At 41.4% G+C, this 21,841-nt stretch overlaps 1 protein-coding gene across 1 annotated transcript; it reads right to left on the bottom strand.

Annotated features, from left to right (window-relative positions):
* On the bottom strand, positions 1 to 18,733 carry Mur89F (Mucin related 89F). Its single transcript, XM_073963244.1, is given in 4 exon segments — positions 1 to 728; positions 7,310 to 7,628; positions 7,695 to 15,177; positions 15,700 to 18,733. Coding segments are annotated over 4 exon segments (11,553 nt in total). The 5' UTR covers positions 18,723 to 18,733.
* Positions 18,734 to 21,841: the final 3,108 nt, after the last annotated feature.

Genomic DNA, 21,841 nt, shown 5'->3' with positions numbered 1-21,841 from the left:
CTAGATTTGTTGATCTTGTGTTGGCTTCCTTGGAAAATTTACGAAAGGTCGAACCTTTATATCCGTAGGCCAGAGATGTGGATCCAAAATATTTTTATAGTAGCAGGCAGAAATTCCAAATTTAAAATTCACCTTTTTCAGAGTAGTTTCATCAATGTCCTTTTTTATTAGCTTGAAACATAACATGTGTTCCTTAGGAATTTTCGATTTTTGCTCAACGTAATTAATGATTTTATCAGTTGAAACGCCTGGTTTAAAGGAGGAAACATGAATCCATTTCTTAGCTTTGATAGTTTCTAATTCATTTGGTTCAGTATTAGAGCCGAACACAACATTACGCCTACCACGCCTACGCCTCTGAACAGCCAACCAATCATTTGCATTGACTGTTGGTTGCGAGACAGCATCAAACATGTTGTTTTCATCAACATCAGCATCACCCATGTTATCGCCAGCATCACCTTCATTGTTTTCACCGGTATGCATTGAAGATAACGAAGAACACGACAAAGCGGGGAAAATAATTTTTTTATTCTGACTTGCATTTTTCGTTTGCGAACTCATTGTTGTTTGAGGCGCAACAACAACTTGGTTTAACGAATGAGCATTGTTTTGATTTTTATCTTGTTTTTGATATTTTGGTTTGCTATTTTGCATTACATTTTGCTTTAATTCGAGCAACTGAGCGGACACTGAGTTCTGTATAAACTCTTTTAGCTCTCTCACTTCTGCAGATAACGAAGAGACGTGAGATATTAAATTAGACGTAACTTTTAGGCAATCATTACAGTTGAAAACAATATTTGGATTTTGCACAAATAATTCGCCCCATTTCTCATCTATTTTTGCACAGAAAAGATGATATTTGGATCTGCATAAATGACATCCGACGTATTTATTATTTAAAGAATTAAAACATTTCGAGCACAGAGTTTTCGAAGGAGGTTCCATAGCGCACGACCGCATTAAATGACAGTCAGGATAAGCTACATTGCTACACCCAACACCAAATTTAGTACCATTTTGTACTTTTCGTATTTCTAACACGACCTGAATAACTCAGCCCTCAGCGGCCTCCATACCTTACTTCAGAACACAGATCCTAATACAAACATTCGAAATTACAGCTATATCACATTATGCAACACAAAAACGATACCAAATTTAGTACTTATAATAGGAATAAGTTTCAAAAATTACGTCCATATATCCAAAACTATATCCCAATCGCGATACTCATTTACAGCTCTATATGTTCTCCCAAAACCCATTATAGTAGTATTTAGTACTTTTCGTACACATAACCAAAACCTCATCCTTATCTCAACTGATATCCTTATACCAAATTTCACAATTTCAGCTCTACCCCTTTACACAATAACAATTTTAACAAAATTCTGTGCTATTTAGTACTTTTCATACACTTTGGTACGTATATCCACAACCACATCCATACCTCAACCCTACACACCGACAACGACTATAATACCAAATTGCGAATTCCCCCTCTGTATTCATATATTAAATTTAGCACCATTTAATACTACTTGTACGAAAGTACCAATTTCAATAATTATCTCAATCCTTCACTCCAACAGTAATCTTAACTCTATATTTCAGAATTTTAGAGCGATGCGTGCACCACATCCAAATTGTACAAAATTTAGTACCATTTAGCACTTTTTGTACGCAACAAGTACGAATTTCCAAAACTACCTCAATCCTATACTCCAACGGTAATCGTATTTCCAAATTTCAGAATTCCATCTCTATCCTTTCAATCAAATCCAAATAGTACCAAATTAATCCAACTTGTACCAAATTTAGTACCATTTAGTATTGTTCGTACGAATTTCCAAAACCACCTCCCTAAACTTCGCCAGTAATCATTACTCCAAATTTCAGGTTTCCAACTCTATCCGTTCACATAAATACAAATTGTACCAAATTTAGTACAATTTAGTACTTTTTGTGCACATAGTTACGATAATCCAAAACCACCTCCATACCTACACTCCAACAGTAATCTTAATTCCAAATTTCAGGATTCCACATCCATCCATTCACCCAAATCCAAATTGTTGCAGATTTAGTACACTTTTCATACACATAAGTACGAATTTCGAAAGCTACCTCAATATCTCAAATTTTAGGTTTCGAGCTCTATCCGTACACCTAAATCCAAATTGTACCAAATTTAGTACCATTTAGTACTTTTCGTACACATGAGTACGAATTTCCAAAACCACCATCATATCTAAATCCTACTTCTTCTTAATTTGCCGATTCGCATTCGGATTTTGGCGATCATACAATAACAAATTAAGTATTTTTTAGCTGTATATATATAGATATATGTTTATGAATATGTTGTGGTAAATTATTCAGCAATGGTAAATCCTACACTTCAACATAAATCTTAGTTCCAAATTTCAAGTTTCCAGCTCTATCCGTTCACACAAATCCAAATTGTACTAAATTTATTACCATTTAGTACTTTTCGTACACATGAGTGCGAATGCCCAAACCATATCCTTTTATATACACAACTTCCCAACCTTGATTTCCATACGAAATTCCAAGATTCTAGCTATATCCTTTCAAAATATACAATTGGTACTAAAATTGGTAACTTTTACCCTTCTAGTTCGAATTTCCAAAAACCCAGCCTTATCTCACCCCCACATACCAACAACAACCCACACTCAAAATTTCAAGCTTCTGCTTCAGCCGTTTCGTCTGGGCGATGATCTGTCAGTCAGTCATTCACTTATCACTAATGGGGTGTTTACACTATCTATGAATGTCATATGAGATGTCAAATTTGCTACCTGTGAATGTTGTACACATAGTGTGGCCACTATGAACATTTTCATCTATCAAAATGATGTGGCAACTCTTATGAACAGTATTCATTCAGGGAGCGCTCTATTCGGCCATGTATTTTCGTATGCAGTTGAGAAATTAATTGTTAGAAGAAAACAATTTTACCAAAAAATTAATGAAATAGGTAGAGAAAACGAAAATGTGAGTGCGATTAAAGTTTTTAACAATATAAATTGTGTTATTTGCGTGGTTTATATTTTGTGTTCATATGAAATTGTATGCTAGTGTAAACGCAAAAACTAAAAGTGGTATGGACTTTGACAAACATAAAGGATGTCGAACGGATAAAAGAAGTGGCAGCTCTTGTGACATTGATAGATAGTGTAAACACCCCTTAAGCTCTTTTATATACATACATATATAGATGAATAGAAGACCTTTATCTTTGTAGTTGGCACAAACCGTCGTGCCTTCTTTCTTTTGAACGGGCATATCAACTGTCTTGAACAGTTTGTCAGGCACCCCATCGGCTCCAGCTGACATAAGGTAGAAACGCAATGACTTTTGTTACTTGCTTCCCGCTCAATATCATGTAAATGAATAAAGGCCAGGTACAACCTAATTCCAATGCGATTTTTGATATACAGCTATACCTAAATTACGTCGCAACATAGAAAAATTATTCACCTATCTACCACAACAACGCTCTCTTAGCGTCCGTATTACCCAAATACGTTGAGTCCAAAATCACATTTAAAACGCAAAATCCGCGACCAAAACATTTTTAAATGCTTTCATTCGTAAAATAAATAATTTTCCTTTGCAATGAATTGCATTTCAGGTTTTGTTGGGCTTTTCTTTTCAAAATACAAAACATAAACACATACATACAAACAAAACATATTATACGTTATGTCATAGTTTAATTTGTTCAACTTGAAATAAAAAGCGCTCTACGCATTTCGGTAGTATTCACAAGAATACATGTGTTTACTTTTTCACCACACACGCTTTGGGAATACGGACGTATTTAGACATGCCTGTTATTTATTCTTTTATACAAATTCAGTCTTGGATAAGCATGCATTTTTCTTTATGTTCTCACCGTTATTATTCTTTAACTGAATAATTGTTATCATGACCTCAAATCCCGTTTGGTTCTGGTGTATCTTGATCGCCCCCTGTTGTTCGATACAAAAAAAACATGATAAAACGTTCCCTCCAGATCCTCAGTACGCTATCTGTATTAGTTACCAGATTCCCTTTATCGTCTTTGCAGAAGAATTCTATCTGTTATATTTCATATGTTTGGATGCTCGTTTTCCTGCTGCTGCTGAAGATCTACTAGCGTTAGTTGAGTAGGCTTGGCAGGGCAGTTGAAAAGGTGCAGTGTGTCGTACATGCCTGTGCCGCATGCAGGGTAGATGTTTTTCACGGTGTAATAAATCCTTGCCATATTAGAATTTAGACGGCTGCACCATTCCGAGCGCAGTTGCGCCAAAACTCTTCTGATTTGTCGTGGCAGCTAACGTTCCTCAGCTGCGATTGATGGGGATGTTCTCCGAGAAACGCATTCATACGATTGTTGTTTATGGCATCTGTTTCATATGTTTGTTGATCTAGGGGTTCTCTCTTGCAACGCTGGACCTCTCTTTCTAGATCATGAAGATCCCTTCTGACATACCGGGTGTTGTGGTCCTATTAGCAACGATGAACACGAAGAGAACATTTGTATGGTGAATCGTACGAAAACGTAAAGGCAAAGGCTCATCTTGTTCATCTATGCTATTAGGATGGCTCTCACGGTAACACTCGAGCAAGTACTGCAACGAAAGCATTGTGTTGCTCTACTGAAAAAATATTTGCCTCCTTTGAATATTTTTCCTACACGTTACATTTATCTTCGCAGACTAAACTTATATGTGGTAAACAAGAATTCTTTATTTTCACCCCAAGTGTTGCCTCAAGTACCTAGTACATCTCAGCTTGTCGCAGATAGCTGTGGCATGCGCGGACGACATGAACATGCTGTCGAATGTGACTCCCAGGATTTTGGGATCGTTTGTGGTCGCAATTCTGCTACCATCGACCACGACATTCCACTCTGTTCTCACATCTGAAGTCCATGTAGTGAACAGAGTGGCCGTAGATTTATTGGCGGATATTTGCATATTCCTCGCGTGGAAAATGGGGGCAAGATCGGTCAAATAGGAGTTATATCTTTCACAAATGTCATCATGACGCCATGATCGTACAATCATCCGCATACGTTATAATCTCAATGGTGGGAGCGGAATACATGAGGGGAAGAGGTTAAACAATTCCGGAGATATCACCCCACCTTGGGGAACTCTCTGTTTCACCCTTCAGGGCTTGGACTTCTTGTTCTTGAATTCCACGTATGACTGGCGTCCACACATATAAAGGATTATCAAGCGTTTCAAACTTGGCCAGAGTCTTGTCTGCTCTATTTCCTCAAACAGTGTGAAGTGTTTGACAGTTTCAAAGGATTTTGATAAGTCAAGCGCCACCATCACTGTTCTATCACACGGCTTGCCCTGGTTGAGTCCTCGACTAATATGTGTGGAGATGGCGTGCAGCGCTGTTGTCGTGGTGAATAGCTATTTCTCACGCTAAGGGGGACTAAAGTCTCAAGGGTATTTGTTATGTGAGACAAAAGCGAAATCAGTCTGCACGATTCATCTTTGCTGGCATCCTTGTCTGATTTCAGTAGCGGGACCACCCTACCCATTTTCCAGACTTGGGGAACGATGTGGGTGGCTAGCGACAGGTTGAGAACTTTAGTGAGATACTCGGCTCCCGGCACATAACGAAGGACATTCTATCAGGGTCCAATCCTTTGGATGTTTTAGCGTTCCTGTAGTGCGATTCTCTAACTCATTTTTTTAGGTTACCGATAAAAATCGTTAAAATTAAAATGCTGATAATTTCGGTAATTAACGATATTATTCGGTAAGTTAGCGACCAATAAAAAGTAGTCGTAAAGTTCTATCGATAGCAACAGTGTTGCCAACTTTTATTTTTGTCGGTAACTCAAAAAATGAGTTAGAAAATCGCACTATTGATGACATTCGCAACATCATCCATTGTAAATTGTGGTGGTTCATCCTCAGAAGAAAGAGATCTAATGCGACGTAACACTCTTCTCTTCGCCCTGTAACTCCCCGTGTGTTCGGAAAACATTCGATTGAAACAACATCCCCATCTCTTCGGATCAGTCAGCGTAACGCCGCCAAACGTGACTGAGATCCTATCTTCCTTCTTTACAGCGTTCGAGAGTGACTTAACCGTTGCCCACAATTCTCTTATTCCGTCTCAAATGTTGCAACTCTTCAAATGATTTAACCACATGTTTCGCTTATGCTTAGCGACCAACCTATTCATTTCCAGGATCAGCTCACTGGGGTTGGCACGACGAAGCCCATTATGCTCATTTGCTGATCCCGTCGCCTTTGCTGGGTATTCGACCAGCAAATATATGGCGAGCGGCTGCAGCAGTGACACTCTCCCCTAATTCTGGTAGGGACATCCTCATTGACCGTGCAAAACGTAGAGCTATCAATCTGCTCAGCCAGCACTATACCCCTCTGGTCGCTTTCGAGGACAAAATGTCACAACTCATGATGAACATTATTGGTGCCGGGTTTGATTATGGTTTGCTGTAGGCAGGACTTTATAAAAGTTCAGGCAACCGAGGTAGCAGATGAAGATTCTCTAGTCCAGAGTTATTGGACGAATCGTTGCTCCGCTTAATACTATCTATGGATTGGGATCCTTAGATATTACCTTGCTAAATCCATCTGAATACATGTGAAAGGTTGGTTTGTTTACCACTAGACCCAAGACTTCCCATTAACTTTTTTAATTTCACTCTTCTACTCGGTACTGAGTTTCGTCAAACTGGCTTTATTATAAGATTTCGTAGCTGCTTTAAGAAGTATTGTGTAAGTAAATAACCAATTTATTTTTTTTTTATTACATATCATGTGTTTATTTATTTCCTTTAAATATTAAATATATAAAAATATTATGGCATTTATTCGTTATGTTACTTTATGGGAAAAAAGTCTATATAAGTTATTGCAAAAGTCTATATAAAATATTTTATTTATACATACAAAATTAGAAAAATAAATTACAAATAAAGCTTACCTATTAAACTAAAAACCCGATACTCCATACACCAAAAAGATAAAATAAAGTAAAATTTCGAATATAAAACCAACACCAAATAAAAACCCAGGGGGAATCCTAACTAAATTGAATTAAAATTGGCCAAAGATCGTTTATTGTGATTACAAAAATCGCTTCATTAGCAGCACGGTATCAGTGGCGTATAAATGTTGTCATCAATTATACGCACTGTGAGACGATTTCGTAAACAGAACAAACAATCGTTTGTCCCTGTATTATTTGACTTACAAAATATTACCTAAAAATTAAAACTAAATATTTTAAATACTTATGGTACGATAGGTATTAAAAAAAATTGACTAAGCTCTAAATGCTCTGCGTCTAGCTCCAATATTTGACCACTCCACAGGTACGGAAGATGAAATTGCATATTTTGTGGTGGAGCAATTTTGCAGTTTCTGAGCTCTTTCGCAGCGACGACTAACTGACCAATAGGCAAAACCTTTGGGACATCTAAAGATTTGTCCTTCGACACGCTCAGAGCTGGCTGAATATTGACATTTAATAAAGATTTGACCACATTCATCACCATTCACAGCAAAATGACCCTCGGCCGGGCAAAGTGGGGCAGTTGAGTGAATTTGTATCTGAAAAAGCAAGCAATATTTTTTTTAACAATTTTCTTTAATTTTTTATTTCAAGAAAATACTCACCGTATGACTTTGTTTATATTCCTCTTCAAAGAGTCCCCCTTGTGTGCGGGCCTTAATATCACATTGTTCACCCTTTTTGGGAGTGTCACATCTATTCAAATCTTCATGATAAACGGTACCGTTGGGACATTGGAACACTACAATATTTTGATCGTAGCTATCCTGTTTTTCAGTACATTGATAGAACATATTACAATCTTTGGGATGGCGTCTGAAGCCGGTGGGGCAAACATACAGTGATTGTCCTTCTCCAGTTGGGGGACAAGGTGCTGTCATATTACCCCCAGTTATCTCCTCAGGCTGTTCAGTGGTGGTTGTTTGGGGTTTGTCTGTTGTGGGATACTCAGTTGTGGTTGTTTCGGGTAGGGTAGGTGTTGTCGTGGTTTCCTTGGGACTATCAGTAGTTGTGGTCTCTGGTTGGAGAGTGGTTGTTGTCTCTTTGGGATTATCAGTGGTTGTGGTCTCAGGTGCAGCTGTAGTAGTGGTTTCCTTGGGATTATCCGTGGTAGTTGTATCAGGTTTACCATTTGTTGTTGTTTCTTTTGGACTATCCGTGGTTGTGGTCTCTGGCTGAAGGGTTGTGGTGGTCTCTTTGGGATTATCAGTGGTGGTTGTCTCGGGTTGATTAGTAGTTGTGGTTTCTTTAGGTTTATCCGTGGTTGTTGTCTCAGGTTGAATAGTTGTGGTGGTTTCATTGGGATTATCAGTGGTTGTTGTCTCCGGTGTACCAGTGGTGGTTTCCTTAGGATTATCCGTAGTTGTTGTCTCCGGTTTGCCAGTGCTAACAATTTCTGTTGTAGCCATTTCAGTCGTAGTTGTACTTGCTCCTGAAGAACAATTACCCGATACTTGATCAGCATAGTTGCAGGTGTCTAACGAAGTATCCCATACAGTGCCGTTGGGACAACGGAAGCTATAGATATTATAAGTTCCTTTCTTTGCGCCCTCTACACAACGATAATAACGATTACAATCTTCTTGATCGGGGAAGAAACCCTCAGCAGTACATGTGTGATTTATGGGTTCCATTGTTGTGGTTTCATATTGCTCTGTTGTGGAATCAGTGGTTGAACCGACTTCAGTGGTTGAATCGACTTCAGTGGTGGTAACACCTTGAGTTGTGGTGGGAACATAACCAGGCATATCTGTAGTTGTTGAAATTTCCGTAGTTTCGGTTGGTCGATATGTGGTAGTAGTTTCGGGAATGGTTGTGGTGGTAGTAGGCTGCTGGGTTGTTGTAGTTTCAGGCATGGTGGTGGTAGTAGCTTGCTGGGTTGTTGTAGTTTCAGGCATGGTGGTAGTAGTTTGCTGGGTTGTTGTAGTTTCAGGCATGGCTGTGGTGGTGGTTGTAGTTTGCTGGGTTGTTGTAGTTTCAAGCATGGCTGCGGTGGTGGTAGTAGCTTGCTGTGTTGTTGTGATCCATTCTGTGGTAGTTATGGGTTTAGTTGTGCTTGTTATTGGTAACTCGGTTGTTGTTGTGGAGTCCGGAGCTTCCGTCTGACCTTCGCAACGTTCCACATTGGCAAAATAATCACAGGTTTGCTTTTCTTCACTCCATGCTGTACCCTTGTCACACATAAACTCATAGCGATCATATTTTCCATTATTTTCAATACATCTATAGAATTTTCGACAATCCTGGGGATCAGCCATAAAACCTTCACCGGTACATTTTGTACCCGGTGGAAGATTTGCAATGGGTGATACAGTGGTGGGTTGCATGGTAGTTGTATAGTCAGTTGTTTCTACGGTTGTTGTACTGGCTATGGTAGTAGTTGTGGTTGGCATATCGGTGGTGGTTGTTGGTTTCGTGGTTGGCATTTCGGTTGGTAACTCTGTTGTAGTTGTCGGTTTGGCCGCCGTTGTGGTTTCGCTTGGTGATGTTGCCAATTCAGTTGTTGTGTGTACGGGAGTTGTGGTGAATTCTTGGGTTGACATTTCGGTTGTTGTAGATGGCAGGGATGTTGTGGTCTCATATGAAGTGGTTGTGGTGGTTGTCAAGCTTTCTGCAGTCATTGTGGTAGTTTCTGGCTCCGGCGCTTCCGTTTGACCCTGACATCTTTCGATATTATCCCTATGATCACAAGTTTGCTTCTCTTCACTCCAGCCCGTACCCTTGGCACACATAAATTCGTATTTGGCATAACCATTTGCAGATTTTTCACAGCGATAGAATTTCCGACAATTGTCGGGATCAGCCATAAAACCTTCTCCGTTACATTTATTACCGGGTGGTAAATTGGGAACAGGTGTTGTTGAGGTGGTGGGTTGCAGAGTGGTCGTGTAATCTGGCATGGTTGTGGTAGTGGATAAAACTGTTGTGGTTTCCATTGGTCTGGAAGTGGTGGTTATACTTGGCCTGTACGTGGTGGTGGTTATTGCTGCCTCTTCAGTGGTTGTGGGTTTCTCGTATCCTGTAGTAGTCGTTGTGTATTTATCTGTGGTACTTGTTACATATTCCTCAGTTGTAGTTTCTGGTTCAGGGGCCTCCGTTTGACCTTGACAACGTTCTACATTTGCTCGATAATCACACGCCTGCTTATCTTCATTCCAAGCTGTACCTTTGGAGCAATTGAATTCATGTTTTTCATAACCTTTACCCGATTGAATGCAACGATAGAATTTTTGACAATTATCAGGATCTGGCATAAAACCTTCTCCGCTGCACTCTTTGCCGGGTGGTAAGTTGGGCACAGGAGTTGTTGATGTGGGTTCCAAGGTTGTGGTGTATTCCGAAGAAGTTGTTGAAGTTTCCGCAATCATGGTTGTGGTGGGATACTTATCGGTGGTGGTAGAAATTGGATACTTGTCTGTAGTTGTCGTTGGCATGACAGTAGTTGTGGTGTATTTATCGGTTGTGCTGGTAACATAGTCCGTGGTAGTATCAGGTTTTCCCGTGGTGGTGGGTTTATCGTAACCTGAAGTTGTGCTTGTCATGTAGTCTGTTGTAGTTTCCGGTTTGACTGTGGTGGGTTTATCGTAACCTGAAGTTGTGCTGGTCATAAACTCTTCAGTGGTAGTTTCGAGTTCTGGTTCCTCGGTAGTGCCGGTGCAACGCTCAACATTTTCCCGATAATCACACGTTTGTTTGTCCTCATTCCATGCTGTACCCTTGGAGCATTTGAACTCATGTTTCTCATAGCTATTACCGGACTTTATGCAGCGATAGAATATTTGGCAATTATCGGGATCGGGCATAAATCCTTCACCCTTGCACTCTTTTCCTGGAGGTAAGTTCGGTACTGGAGTGGTAGATGTAGGTTCCATGGTTGTAGTTTCACTAATTGTTGTAGAGGTCGGGTACTTGTCGGTGGTTGTTGTTGGTATGGCAGTAGTTGTGGTATATTTATCGGTTGTGCTGGTAATGTAGTCTGTGGTAGTTTCAGGTTTCACTGTGGTGGTGGGTTTATCATAACCGGAAGTTGTGCTGGTAACGTAGTCCGTGGTAGTTTCAGGTTTCATTGTGGTGGTGGGTTTATCATAACCGGAAGTTGTGCTGGTAACGTAGTCCGTGGTACTTTCAGGTTTCATTGTGGTGGTGGGTTTATCATAACCGGAAGTCGTACTGGTAACAAATTCTTCAGTAGTGGTTTCAGGTTCTGGTTCCTCGGTAGTGCCGACACAACGCTCAACATTTTCCCGATAATCGCAGGCTTGCTTGTCTTCATTCCAGGCAGTACCCTTGGAGCACTTGAACTCATGTTTCTCATAGCTGTTACCGGACTTAATGCATCGATAGAATTTTTGACAATTCTCAGGATCAGGCATAAATCCTTCACCTTTGCACTCTTTTCCTGGAGGTAAGTTGGGTATTGGTGTAGTAGATGTGGGTTCAATGGTTGTAGTTTCAGTCATTGTTGTAGAGGTCGGGTACTTATCTGTGGTTGTTGTCGGCATGGCAGTAGTAGTGGTATATTTATCGGTTGTGCTGGTAATGTAATCTGTGGTGGTTTCAGGTTTTCCCGCGGTAGTAGGTTTATCATAACCGGAAGTTGTACTGGTCACAAATTCTTCAGTAGTGGTTTCAGGTTCAGGTTCTTCGGTAGTACCTGCACAGCGTTCCACATTTTCCCGATAATCACACGCCTGCTTGTCTTCATTCCAAGCAGTACCCTTGGAGCACTTGAATTCATGTTTCTCATAGCTATTTCCGGACTTTATGCAGCGATAGAATTTTTGACAATTATCGGGATCAGGCATAAAACCTTCGCCCTTGCACTCTTTTCCAGGAGGCAAGTTGGGCACTGGGGTAGTTGATGTTGGTTCCATAGTTGTGGTATATTCAGTACTGGATTCGGAGGAAATTGTTGTAGATTCCACATTGATGGTAGAGGTTGGATACTTATCTGTGGTTGTTGTCGGCATGGCAGTAGTTGTGGTATATTTATCGGTTGTGCTGGTAATGTAGTCTGTGGTGGTTTCGGGTTTCACCGTTGTGGGTTTATCATAACCAGAAGTAGTGCTTGTAATGTAATCTGTGGTAGTGTCAGGTTTCATTGTGGTGGTAGGTTTATCATAACCGGTAGTTGTACTGGTCACAAATTCTTCAGTAGTGGTTTCAGTTTCCGGTTCTTCGGTGGTTCCAGCACAACGTTCCACATTTTCCCGATAATCACACGCTTGTTTATCTTCATTCCATGCAGTACCCTTGGAACACTTGAACTCATGTTTCTCATAGCTGTTACCGGACTTAATGCAGCGATAGAATTTTTGACAATTCTCAGGATCAGGCATAAAACCTTCGCCCTTGCACTCTTTACCGGCTGGTAAATTTGGTATGGGAGTTGTTGAGGTTGGTTCCATGGTTGTAGTTTCAGACATTGTTGTAGAGGTCGGGTACTTGTCGGTGGTTGTTGTCGGCATGACAGAAGTTGTGGTATATTTATCGGTTGTGCTGGTAACATAGTCCGTGGTAGTTTCAGGTTTCATTGTGGTGGTAGGCTTATCATAACCGGAAGTTGTGCTTGTAATGTAATCTGTGGTAGTTTCAGGTTTCATTGTGGTGGTAGGTTTTTCATAACCGGAAGTTGTACTGGTCACAAATTCTTCAGTAGTGGTTTCAGTTTCCGGTTCTTCGGTGGTGCCGGCACAACGTTCCACATTTTCCCGATAGTCACACGCTTGTTTATCCTCATTCCATGCAGTACCCTTGGAACACTTGAATTCATGTTTCTCATATCCATTGCCGGCCTTAATACAGCGATAGAATTTTTGACAATTATCGGGATCAGGCATAAATCCTTCTGCATTGCAGGTCTTACCGGCTGGTAGATTTGGAATGGGAGTTGTCGATGTGGTGGGTTGCATGGTTGTGGTGTAATCGATAGTAGTTGATGTTTCTGTCTGGGTGGTAGTAGTGGGATATTGCGTCGTTGTGGGTTTGTACGTGGTTGTGGTCTCTGTTGCTTGTGTGGTCGTCACTGTTGGCCTGTAAGTGGTTGTGGTTTCTGCTATTTGTGTGGTTGTAGTCATGGTCGGTTTGTATGTGGTTGTTGTCTCCATTGCTTGTGTAGTTGTTGTCATTGTGGGCTTGTAAGAGGTCGTTGTTTCAGTAGACTGGGTGGTTGTAGTCATCTCAGGCCTGTAGGTCGTAGTTGTATATTTTTCCGTTGTACTTGTCACATATTCCATGGTTGTGGTTTCGGGCTCTGGTTCCTCAGTGGTGCCCTGACAACGTTCAACATTTTCTCTATAATCACAAGCCTGTTTATCTTCATTCCATGCCGTACCCTTGGCACATTTAAATTCATGTCTTTCATAGCCTTTATCATTTTTCAGACAACGATAGAATTTTTGGCAAATATCTGGATCGGGCATAAAACCTTCTCCTTTGCATTCTGTGCCGGCGGGTAAATTTGGTATGGGTGTGGTAGATGTTGGAGGTATTAGTGTGGTAGTTTCTTCTCCCATACCTGTGCTGCTGCTTGTTGGATATTTCATAGTTGTTGTGGTGGGCAATTCGGATTCCTCTGTTGTAACTTCGACTCCAATGCGACATTTGGGATCTGAAACGTCGCTTGGATGATTGCAGCTTTCAATTTCTGCATCCCACACCGTGTCATTGCCACATTTGAAGGAGTGTTTTTCAAAGCCACCTTTACCATTATCGATACATCTAAAGAATCGTTGGCAATCTTCGGAATCACCAAAGAAACCTTCCTTGGGACAAGCGTCTTTGGAACTAATCGGTTTATTGGGGTCGGGTTTCATTGTGGTTGTGGTTGATTGGGGATATTCGGTGGTTGTTTCTTCTTGGGGTTTTTGTGTTGTGGTTGGTTCATAACCAGGCTTCTGGGTTGTTGTGGGTTCATAACCAGGCTGAGAAGTTGTTGTGGGTTCATAACCAGGTTGAGAAGTTGTTGTGGGTTCATAACCAGGCTGAGAAGTAGTTGTGGAAACTTGTGCTACTGTAGTTGTCTCTGTCGTTCCTTCGGTTGTAGGTTCATAACCAGGCATAGATGTGGTAATTGGCGGACCTTGAGGTCCTCCTGTCGTGGTAGTAGTAGTGGTCGGTTTCTGTGTAGTAGTTGAAATAGTTTGAGGTTTCTGAGTTGTTGGCTTTTGACCCTCCATATTATTATTAGTGCTGCATTTATTCAAATCATGATTACATGTTTGCAGATCACTATCCCAGACAGTACCTTGACCACAACGGAATGGATATTGAGTAAATCCTCCTTTGCCATTGGAAACACAGCGATAGAAACGTGTACAATCATTGGGATCTCCAACAAAACCATCGGTCTTACAAATTCCTGGTGTTTGAATTGGAGGGGTTTGAGTTGTCGTTGAGGCCGGTGGTTTTTGTGTGGGCTTACTGGCTGGAGGTGGAGCTACGGTTGGAGGTTGTTCAATTGGTTTGCTGGTTGCCATTGTAGTTGTGGTTGAGGGCCGTTGGGTGGCGCCAGGTCTCTGTGTTGTCTGTTGCTGATTTGTGCCTTCGCTTTCGGTTGCCGTTCCACATTTACGATCCTTCACAGCCCAGGCATGATTACAAGCCTCAATTTGGGGATCCCAAACTGTTCCGGGACCACATGTAAAGGCCACCTTATCATAACCTCCTTTGCTATTTTTCACACATCTATAAAAGCGAGCACAATTCTTGGAGTCTTCCAAATATTGATTGTTGCTGTTGCATGTTCCTACAGGACTTTGTTGGGAAGAGCTGGATGATTGGCCGCCAGATTGTTGCGAAGAAGATGAACCTCCTTGGCTTGTAGAGGAAGAACTGGATTCTTGGCTTGTTGTTGATGAAGTTCCGGAACTACTTTGTGTGGTATTGGATTCTTGTGAGCTAGACCCTTGAGTGCTTGATGAGGTACTGGAGGAACTTGAACTGCTTTGTGTAGTATTCGATTCCTGAGATGATGAGGATGTTGAAGAAGAAGATGTGGAGCTTGAACTGCTTTGACTGGATTCCTGGTTGGATGAAGATGAACTTTGCGATGTAGAAGATTCCTGAGAAGTAGATGTTGAGGTGCTACTTTGAGTGGTGTTGGATTCCTGGGCACTTGAAGAAGTTGAAGAGCTACTTGTGCCACTTTGAGCAGTGCTGGATTCTTGATTGGTGGAGGAACTTTGAGATGTAGATGATTCTTGCGTAGCAGTTGAAGAGCTTCCTGAGCCACTTTGAGCAGTGCTAGATTCTTGATTGGCCGCTGAGCTTTGAGATGTAGATGATTCTTGAGTAGCAGTGGAAGAGCTACCTGTGCCACTTTGAGCAGTGCTAGATTCTTGATTGGCCGCGGAGCTTTGTGATGTAGAGGATTCCTGAGCTGTGCTGGTGGATTCTTGATTGGCCGCGGAGCTTTGAGATGTAGATGATTCCTGAGTTGAGCTGGATTCTTGATTGGAGGAAGACGAACTTTGAGATGTAGATGATTCCTGGTTGCTTGTGCCGCTTGTAGAGCTAGACTCTTGAGAGCCGGAAGAAGTTCCTGTGGTTTGACTTGACGAACTACCCTGCGTGGTTGAAGACGACTCCGTACTATTTGATGGTGGTGGCATTTTACAATCTCGTGTGGGTACCTGAGCTGGATGATCACAACTATTGGCCTCAGGATGCCATATGGTATCGGGTGGACATTTAAATGAAACTTTCGAATAACCCCCCTTACCATCATCTAAACATCTGTAAAATTTGCTACAATCTTCCTTATCTTCTAAAAATGTTTCTTCACTTTCACATTCTGTGGCGGGGACAAATGGTTTCTGGGTTGTTGTTGCCTGAGTTTCTGTTGTACTGCTACCAGATTCCTGAGAACTTGTTTCGGTGGTGGTTGTTGTATTGGAACTTTGATTGCCTACTGTGGAGTTTGAGGCTGATTGATTAGAACTTGAGGCTTGACTAGACTCGGTATTAGTTGCTGATCCAGAGGATTGATTCGATCCCGCAGTGGATTGTGAACTTTGATTTGATTCTGTGCTTGAAGAGCTGTTTGATGAGGTCGAGGATGATTGTGAACTGCTCTGGGTGCTTGAAGATTCTTGGCTACTCGATGATTGGGTTGTTGAATTTGATGTTTGATTCGTTTCAGTAGTGGTTGAGGAGGTTTGCGAACTGGTTGAAGAGCCGGATGATCCCTGTTGTTGGTTGTTGGAAGCAGTGGATGACCCTTGTGATGAAGATGAACCCTGTTGTTGATTGTTCGAGCTAGATCCCTGTTGTTGACTTGTGGAGCTGGATGAAGAACTCTGTTGTTGTTCTTGATTGTTTGAACTTGATCCCTGTTGTTGATTACCTGAGCTGCTCGAAGAACCCTGTGATGTTGATGATCCTTGCTGTTGTGCGCTGCTACCACCACTAGCTGCCATTACCTTACATTGTTCTTTTTGTACATCAGTTGGATGATTACAACCCTTGGAGTCGGCATCCCAAACTGTTCCGGGGGCACAGTCAAATCCAATGATATCATATCCACCATTTCCATTATCTAAACAACGATAGAAACGGCTACAATCGGTTTTATCGGGAAGATAGGTTTCGGTATCGGTACATTTTCCATCTGGATTCGAGGGTTTTTGAGGTTTCTGCTCTTCATTATTAGAACCCGATGTTGAAGATTCTAGATTATTGGAAGACTGTGACTGATTGCCATTTGAGGAAGATCCCGATTGATTACTGCTCGAACCGGCTTGGTTATTGCCTGATGAAGAACTTGATTGGTTGCCGCTTGTGGATCCGGTTTGGTTAGTTGAGCTGGATTGTTGATTGTTGGCAGAACCTGATTGATTGTTTGATGAACCAGATTGTTGATTTGATGTACCAGATTGTTGATTTGATGTGCCAGATTGTTGATTTGATGTGCCAGATTGTTGATTTGATGAACCAGTTTGTTGATTTGATGAACCAGATTGTTGATTTGATGATGATGATCCTGATTGATTATTGGACGATGTGTTTGATGCTCCGGATTGTTGGTTTGACGACGAACCTTGTTGGGAGTTTGAGGCCGCGATTTTACATTTCTCACGCTGTGAATCCGTTGGCAAATCACAAACTTTATCATCTTGATTCCATACAGTACCGGGTCCACAGGTGAATGTTATCATTTCTAATTTGCCATTGCCATTGTCACGGCAACGATAGAATTTGGCACAATCTTCCATGTCGGGAATGTATGTGTTGTCATCTTCACATTTTGTGGAGGCTGGTTTGTTGGAAGACGAAGTGGTGGTATTAGAGGATGAGCCAGATCCAGATGATTGTTGTTGTTGTTGATTCGCGTTGGAACCCTGAGTATTTTCCTGAGAATTTGAGGAGGAAGTTGAGCTCTGATTGTTTGAGGTTTGATTGTTTGAGTTTTGGTTGTTTGAGTTTGAACTTTGATTGTTCGAGTTCGAGCTTTGATTGTTTGAGTTCGAGCTTTGTTGGGTCGTGCTTTCCGTATTTGAGCTTTGGCTATTTGAGGACTGTTGAGTTGAGCTTTCCATGTTTGCTGCGGAACTTGATGATTGAGTTGATGATTGCTGGCTACTTGATGATGACGATGAAGAAGAGGAGTTGGAACTTTGAGTACTTGAGGAAGAAGATGTAGAAGAACTTTCGGTGCTACTGGATTGAGTAGAGGATGCTTGCTGTTGTTGCGAAGAAGATGATGATGACGAGGAAGACGATGTCGATGATGAAGTCATTGATGACGATGTTGAGCTCTGCTGCTGCGAACTTGATGACGAGGACGATGTGGTTGAATTTTGAAAACTATTTTGTGACGATTGGGTTGCAGTCTGTTCATCCATTTGTATGTCTTCCTTCCTATTCAAACACCCACCATTGTTACGTACATTGGCCAAATGATTACACGATTGCAGTGATTCATCCCATGCTGTACCCTCCGAACAACGGAAGCCAATTTTATTAAATGTCTGACCATTCGATATGCAACGATAGAAAACGGAACAATCATCTGGATCGCTCATAAATCCATCATCTTTGCATGGTGGCCCTTGGTCGTCATTATCGGCACTTGCTGCTCCACCAGCCGAACGTGCAGATGATGTTGAAAAGGAAATTACCGAAACACCGCTTAATCCTGTCAGACCATAATTTTGCCATTGCTTGTATGTAACGTCAGTCATTGCATTGCCATTGTTTGCTACCCCACCACCACCAGTGATGCCGCCTATTCTAGCACCGGCCATTTGCAGTATATGCATCAATCGGTTATCAATACTCTCATCAATGTTGGCAGAATTGACAGTATTTATGGCATCAATGATACCGCCGCTACCACCACCAGCAACTGTAATATCGTTGTCAGCCTCAGCATCATCATCATCGGTTGTCAGTGTATCGATTTCATTGCCATAATGTTGACATTCCTCACGATTTGCCAACAATGCAGGCATACATAATTTCAAATCACGTGAGAATATTGTACCCCTCCTACAGCTCAACAAATAGGCTTTGATATAACCATCTGTTTGTTGTTCACATCGATAGTATAGGTGACATTCATATTGATGGGCAAATAAACCTTCCGCCGGGCATGTAAATATATCGGGTGTTTCAATATTGCTCGATGTCATTGCCGCCCCAATGCTTGTGGTAACTGTACTGCCGACTACATCGTCATCATCATCACCGGCGATAACATCTAGATTTCCGCTATGGCCATAAATGGAGTTTTCATTGTCGTTGTAGTGTAATAGCTTGGATGATATATCTGTAAAAAGGAAAATAAAAAAGAAGGGTGAGGCATTAGTTATTTGAAAGGTTAAGCGGAAGTTAGTAGGTTGGTTCATATTAGAAAGAAGTATAAATTAGAATATTAAGCATCAAACTCATCCTATAGGTCTCTAAGAACTTAGGCCTTGTGCTGATGTGTTTGGATGATGTCTGATGTCTTTGGATGAAAACTGTCCTCAGGTTAACTGAGAATCATATTAAAAATGGTAGTATGCCGAAGTCGCTCTTAATTCAATGCTTCAGTGGCAAGCATATGACCTGCTAATGTTTTGTGTGGCATAGAAAGGGAAAGGGTCTCAAAAAGCACGATTTCCTTTGGAAAGGGTATCAAGAATCGCCCTTTCCTTTGGAAAGGGTCTTAAGAAGCATCCATTCCCTTGGAAAAGATCTTAAGAAGCACAATTTCCCTTGGAAAGGGTCGTAAGAAGCACCCTTTCCTTTGCAAAGGGACTTAAGAAGCACCCTTTCCTTTGCAAAGGGTCTTAAGAAGCACCCATTTCCTTCGGAAAGGGTCTTAAGAAGCACCATTTCCTTCGGAAAGGGTCTTAAGAAGCACCATTTCCTTCGGAAAGGGTTTTAAGAAGCACCATTTCCTTCGGAAAGGGTCTTAAAAAGCACCATTTCCTTCGGAAAGGGTCTTAAGAAGCTTCATTTCCTTCGGAAAGGGTCTTAAGAAGCACCCTTTCCTTTAGAAAGGGTCTTAAGAAGCACCCTTTCCTTTAGAAAGGGTCTTAAGAAGCACCCTTTCCTTTAGAAAGGGTCTTAAGAAGCACCCTTTCCTTTAGAAAGGGTCTTAAGAAGCACCCTTTCCTTTAGAAAGGGTCTTAAGAAGCACCCTTTCCTTTAGAAAGGGTCTTAAGAAGCACCCTTTCCTTTAGAAAGGGTCTTAAGAAGCACCCTTTCCTTTAGAAAGGGTCTTAAGAAGCACCCTTTCCTTTAGAAAGGGTCTTAAGAAGCACCCTTTCCTTTAGAAAGGGTCTTAAGAAGCACCCTTTCCTTTAGAAAGGGTCTTAAGAAGCACCCTTTCCTTTAGAAAGGTCTTAAGAAGCACCCTTTCCTTTAGAAAGGGTCTTAAGAAGCACCCTTTCCTTTAGAAAGGGTCTTAAGAAGCACCCTTTTCTTTAGAAATGGTCTTAAGAAGCTCCCTTTCCTTTAGAAAGGGTGTTAAGAAGCTCCCTTTCCTTTAGAAAGGGTCTTAAGAAGCACCCTTTCCTTTAGAAAGGGTCTTAAGAAGCACCCTTTCCTTTAGAAAGGGTCTTAAGAAGCACCCTTTCCTTTAGAAAGGGTTTTAAGAAGCTCCCTTTCCTTTAGAAAGGGTCTTAAGACGCACCCTTTCCTTTAGAAAGGGTCTTAAGAAGCTCCCTTTCCTTTAGAAAGGGTCTTAAGAAGCACCCTTTCCTTTGGAAAGGGTCTTAAGAAGCACCCTTTCCTTTGGAAAGGGCCTTAAGAAGCACACTTTTCTTTGGAAAGGGTCTTAAGAAGCAACCTTTTCTTTGGAAAGGGTCTTAAGAAGCACCCTTTTCCTTGAAAAGGGTCTTATAAAATGTTCTTAAGAAGCACCCTTTTCCTTGGAAGGGGTCTTAAGAAATGGTCTTAAGGAGCACCCTTCCCTTTGGAAAGGATCTTAAGAAGCAACCTTTCATTTGGAAAGGACCTTACGAAGCACCATTTCCTTTGGAAGGGGTCTTAAGAAGCACCCTTTCCTTTGGAAAGGACCATAAGAAGCACCATTTCCTTTGGAAAGGGTCTTAAGAGGCCCCCTCTTACTTTAGAAAGGGTCTTAAGAAGCACCCTTTCACTTGGAAAGTGTCTTAAGAAGCACCTTTTCCTTTGGAAAGGGTCGTAAGAAGCACCCTTTCCGGGTTGCCAGGTGACGTCGATTCACTGGGGGGTGTGTTTAAGCAGCATGCAGCAACATAGTCCGTCGCATGGACGAGTCCAGTACAACCCCAGAGATGAACCCACACCCGGGATCTATTGCATCTCATCGAAGTTTGAGTGTTGTGAATGCGTATTTGACAGACGGAGCACATATAAATTGATCCTGGGATTTTCTCCGTCCCGGCACGTACCAAAAGAATCTGGAGCAGGCATTCCGGGATATGCTTCTCCCAATACAGAAAACGATAAAAATACAAATATGTGTACACTGAGGTGGCAGCCGCTGGCTGACTGTGTGATTCCAGTTCAATCCGGTACAGAAGAATCCGCTGCCAAAAATCGAGCGGTACAGTTCTGTGGCTGGCCGATTGTGTGATTCCAGTTCAATCCGGTACCGAAGAATCCGCCGCCAAAAATCGAGCGGTACAGTTCTGCATCGACAATTCTTTGCAGGAATACTATACAACCCCAACGAAGACTATATACCGAATGTTATCCATTCCTGTAGTAAATACGGCTAAAAGCTTGAAAATACCTTTCTATTGGGACTATATCAACACCTGAAGCTATACTGAAAAATTTTTGGGAGAACATTTTGTAGCTCCAAAGAAGACTAATTACCAAATTTCAGACAATGTGGATAAAATCTTCAAAATATCAACACGTCGAGTTATGCTGACAAATTTCTGAGGGCAAGTTCTGTAGCCCCATAGAAGACTAAACGCCAAATTTCAGCCATTTTGGTGAGAGAATGTGGAAAAATTGTTCGAAATACCGAAAATCGGAAGGTACCGTTCTATGGGGGCTATATCAAAACGTGAACTTATACTGCCAAATTCCTGGGAAAAAGTTTTGTAGCCTCAATGAAGACTAAATATCAAATTTTTGTCATTTCGTAGAGATAATGTGGTTACCTTTACAATATTGAAAATCGGGAGGTATTGTTGTGTGGGGGCTATATCAAAAGCTGGACCCATACACTTCATTTTCAATACCATAGCAGTAATATAAACTTTAATACCAACATATATGGCTCTATTCTTCATTCATCATTTTCTTGATAACATATTAAACGTCA

This window comes from Musca autumnalis, unplaced genomic scaffold (genome assembly GCF_047663935.1).
Source record: "Musca autumnalis isolate F117 unplaced genomic scaffold, ASM4766393v1 scaffold_1, whole genome shotgun sequence".
Taxonomy (NCBI): domain Eukaryota; kingdom Metazoa; phylum Arthropoda; class Insecta; order Diptera; family Muscidae; genus Musca; species Musca autumnalis.
The sequence above is the reverse complement of the archived record's forward strand: the minus strand, read 5'-3'. Positions and strand labels throughout refer to the sequence as shown.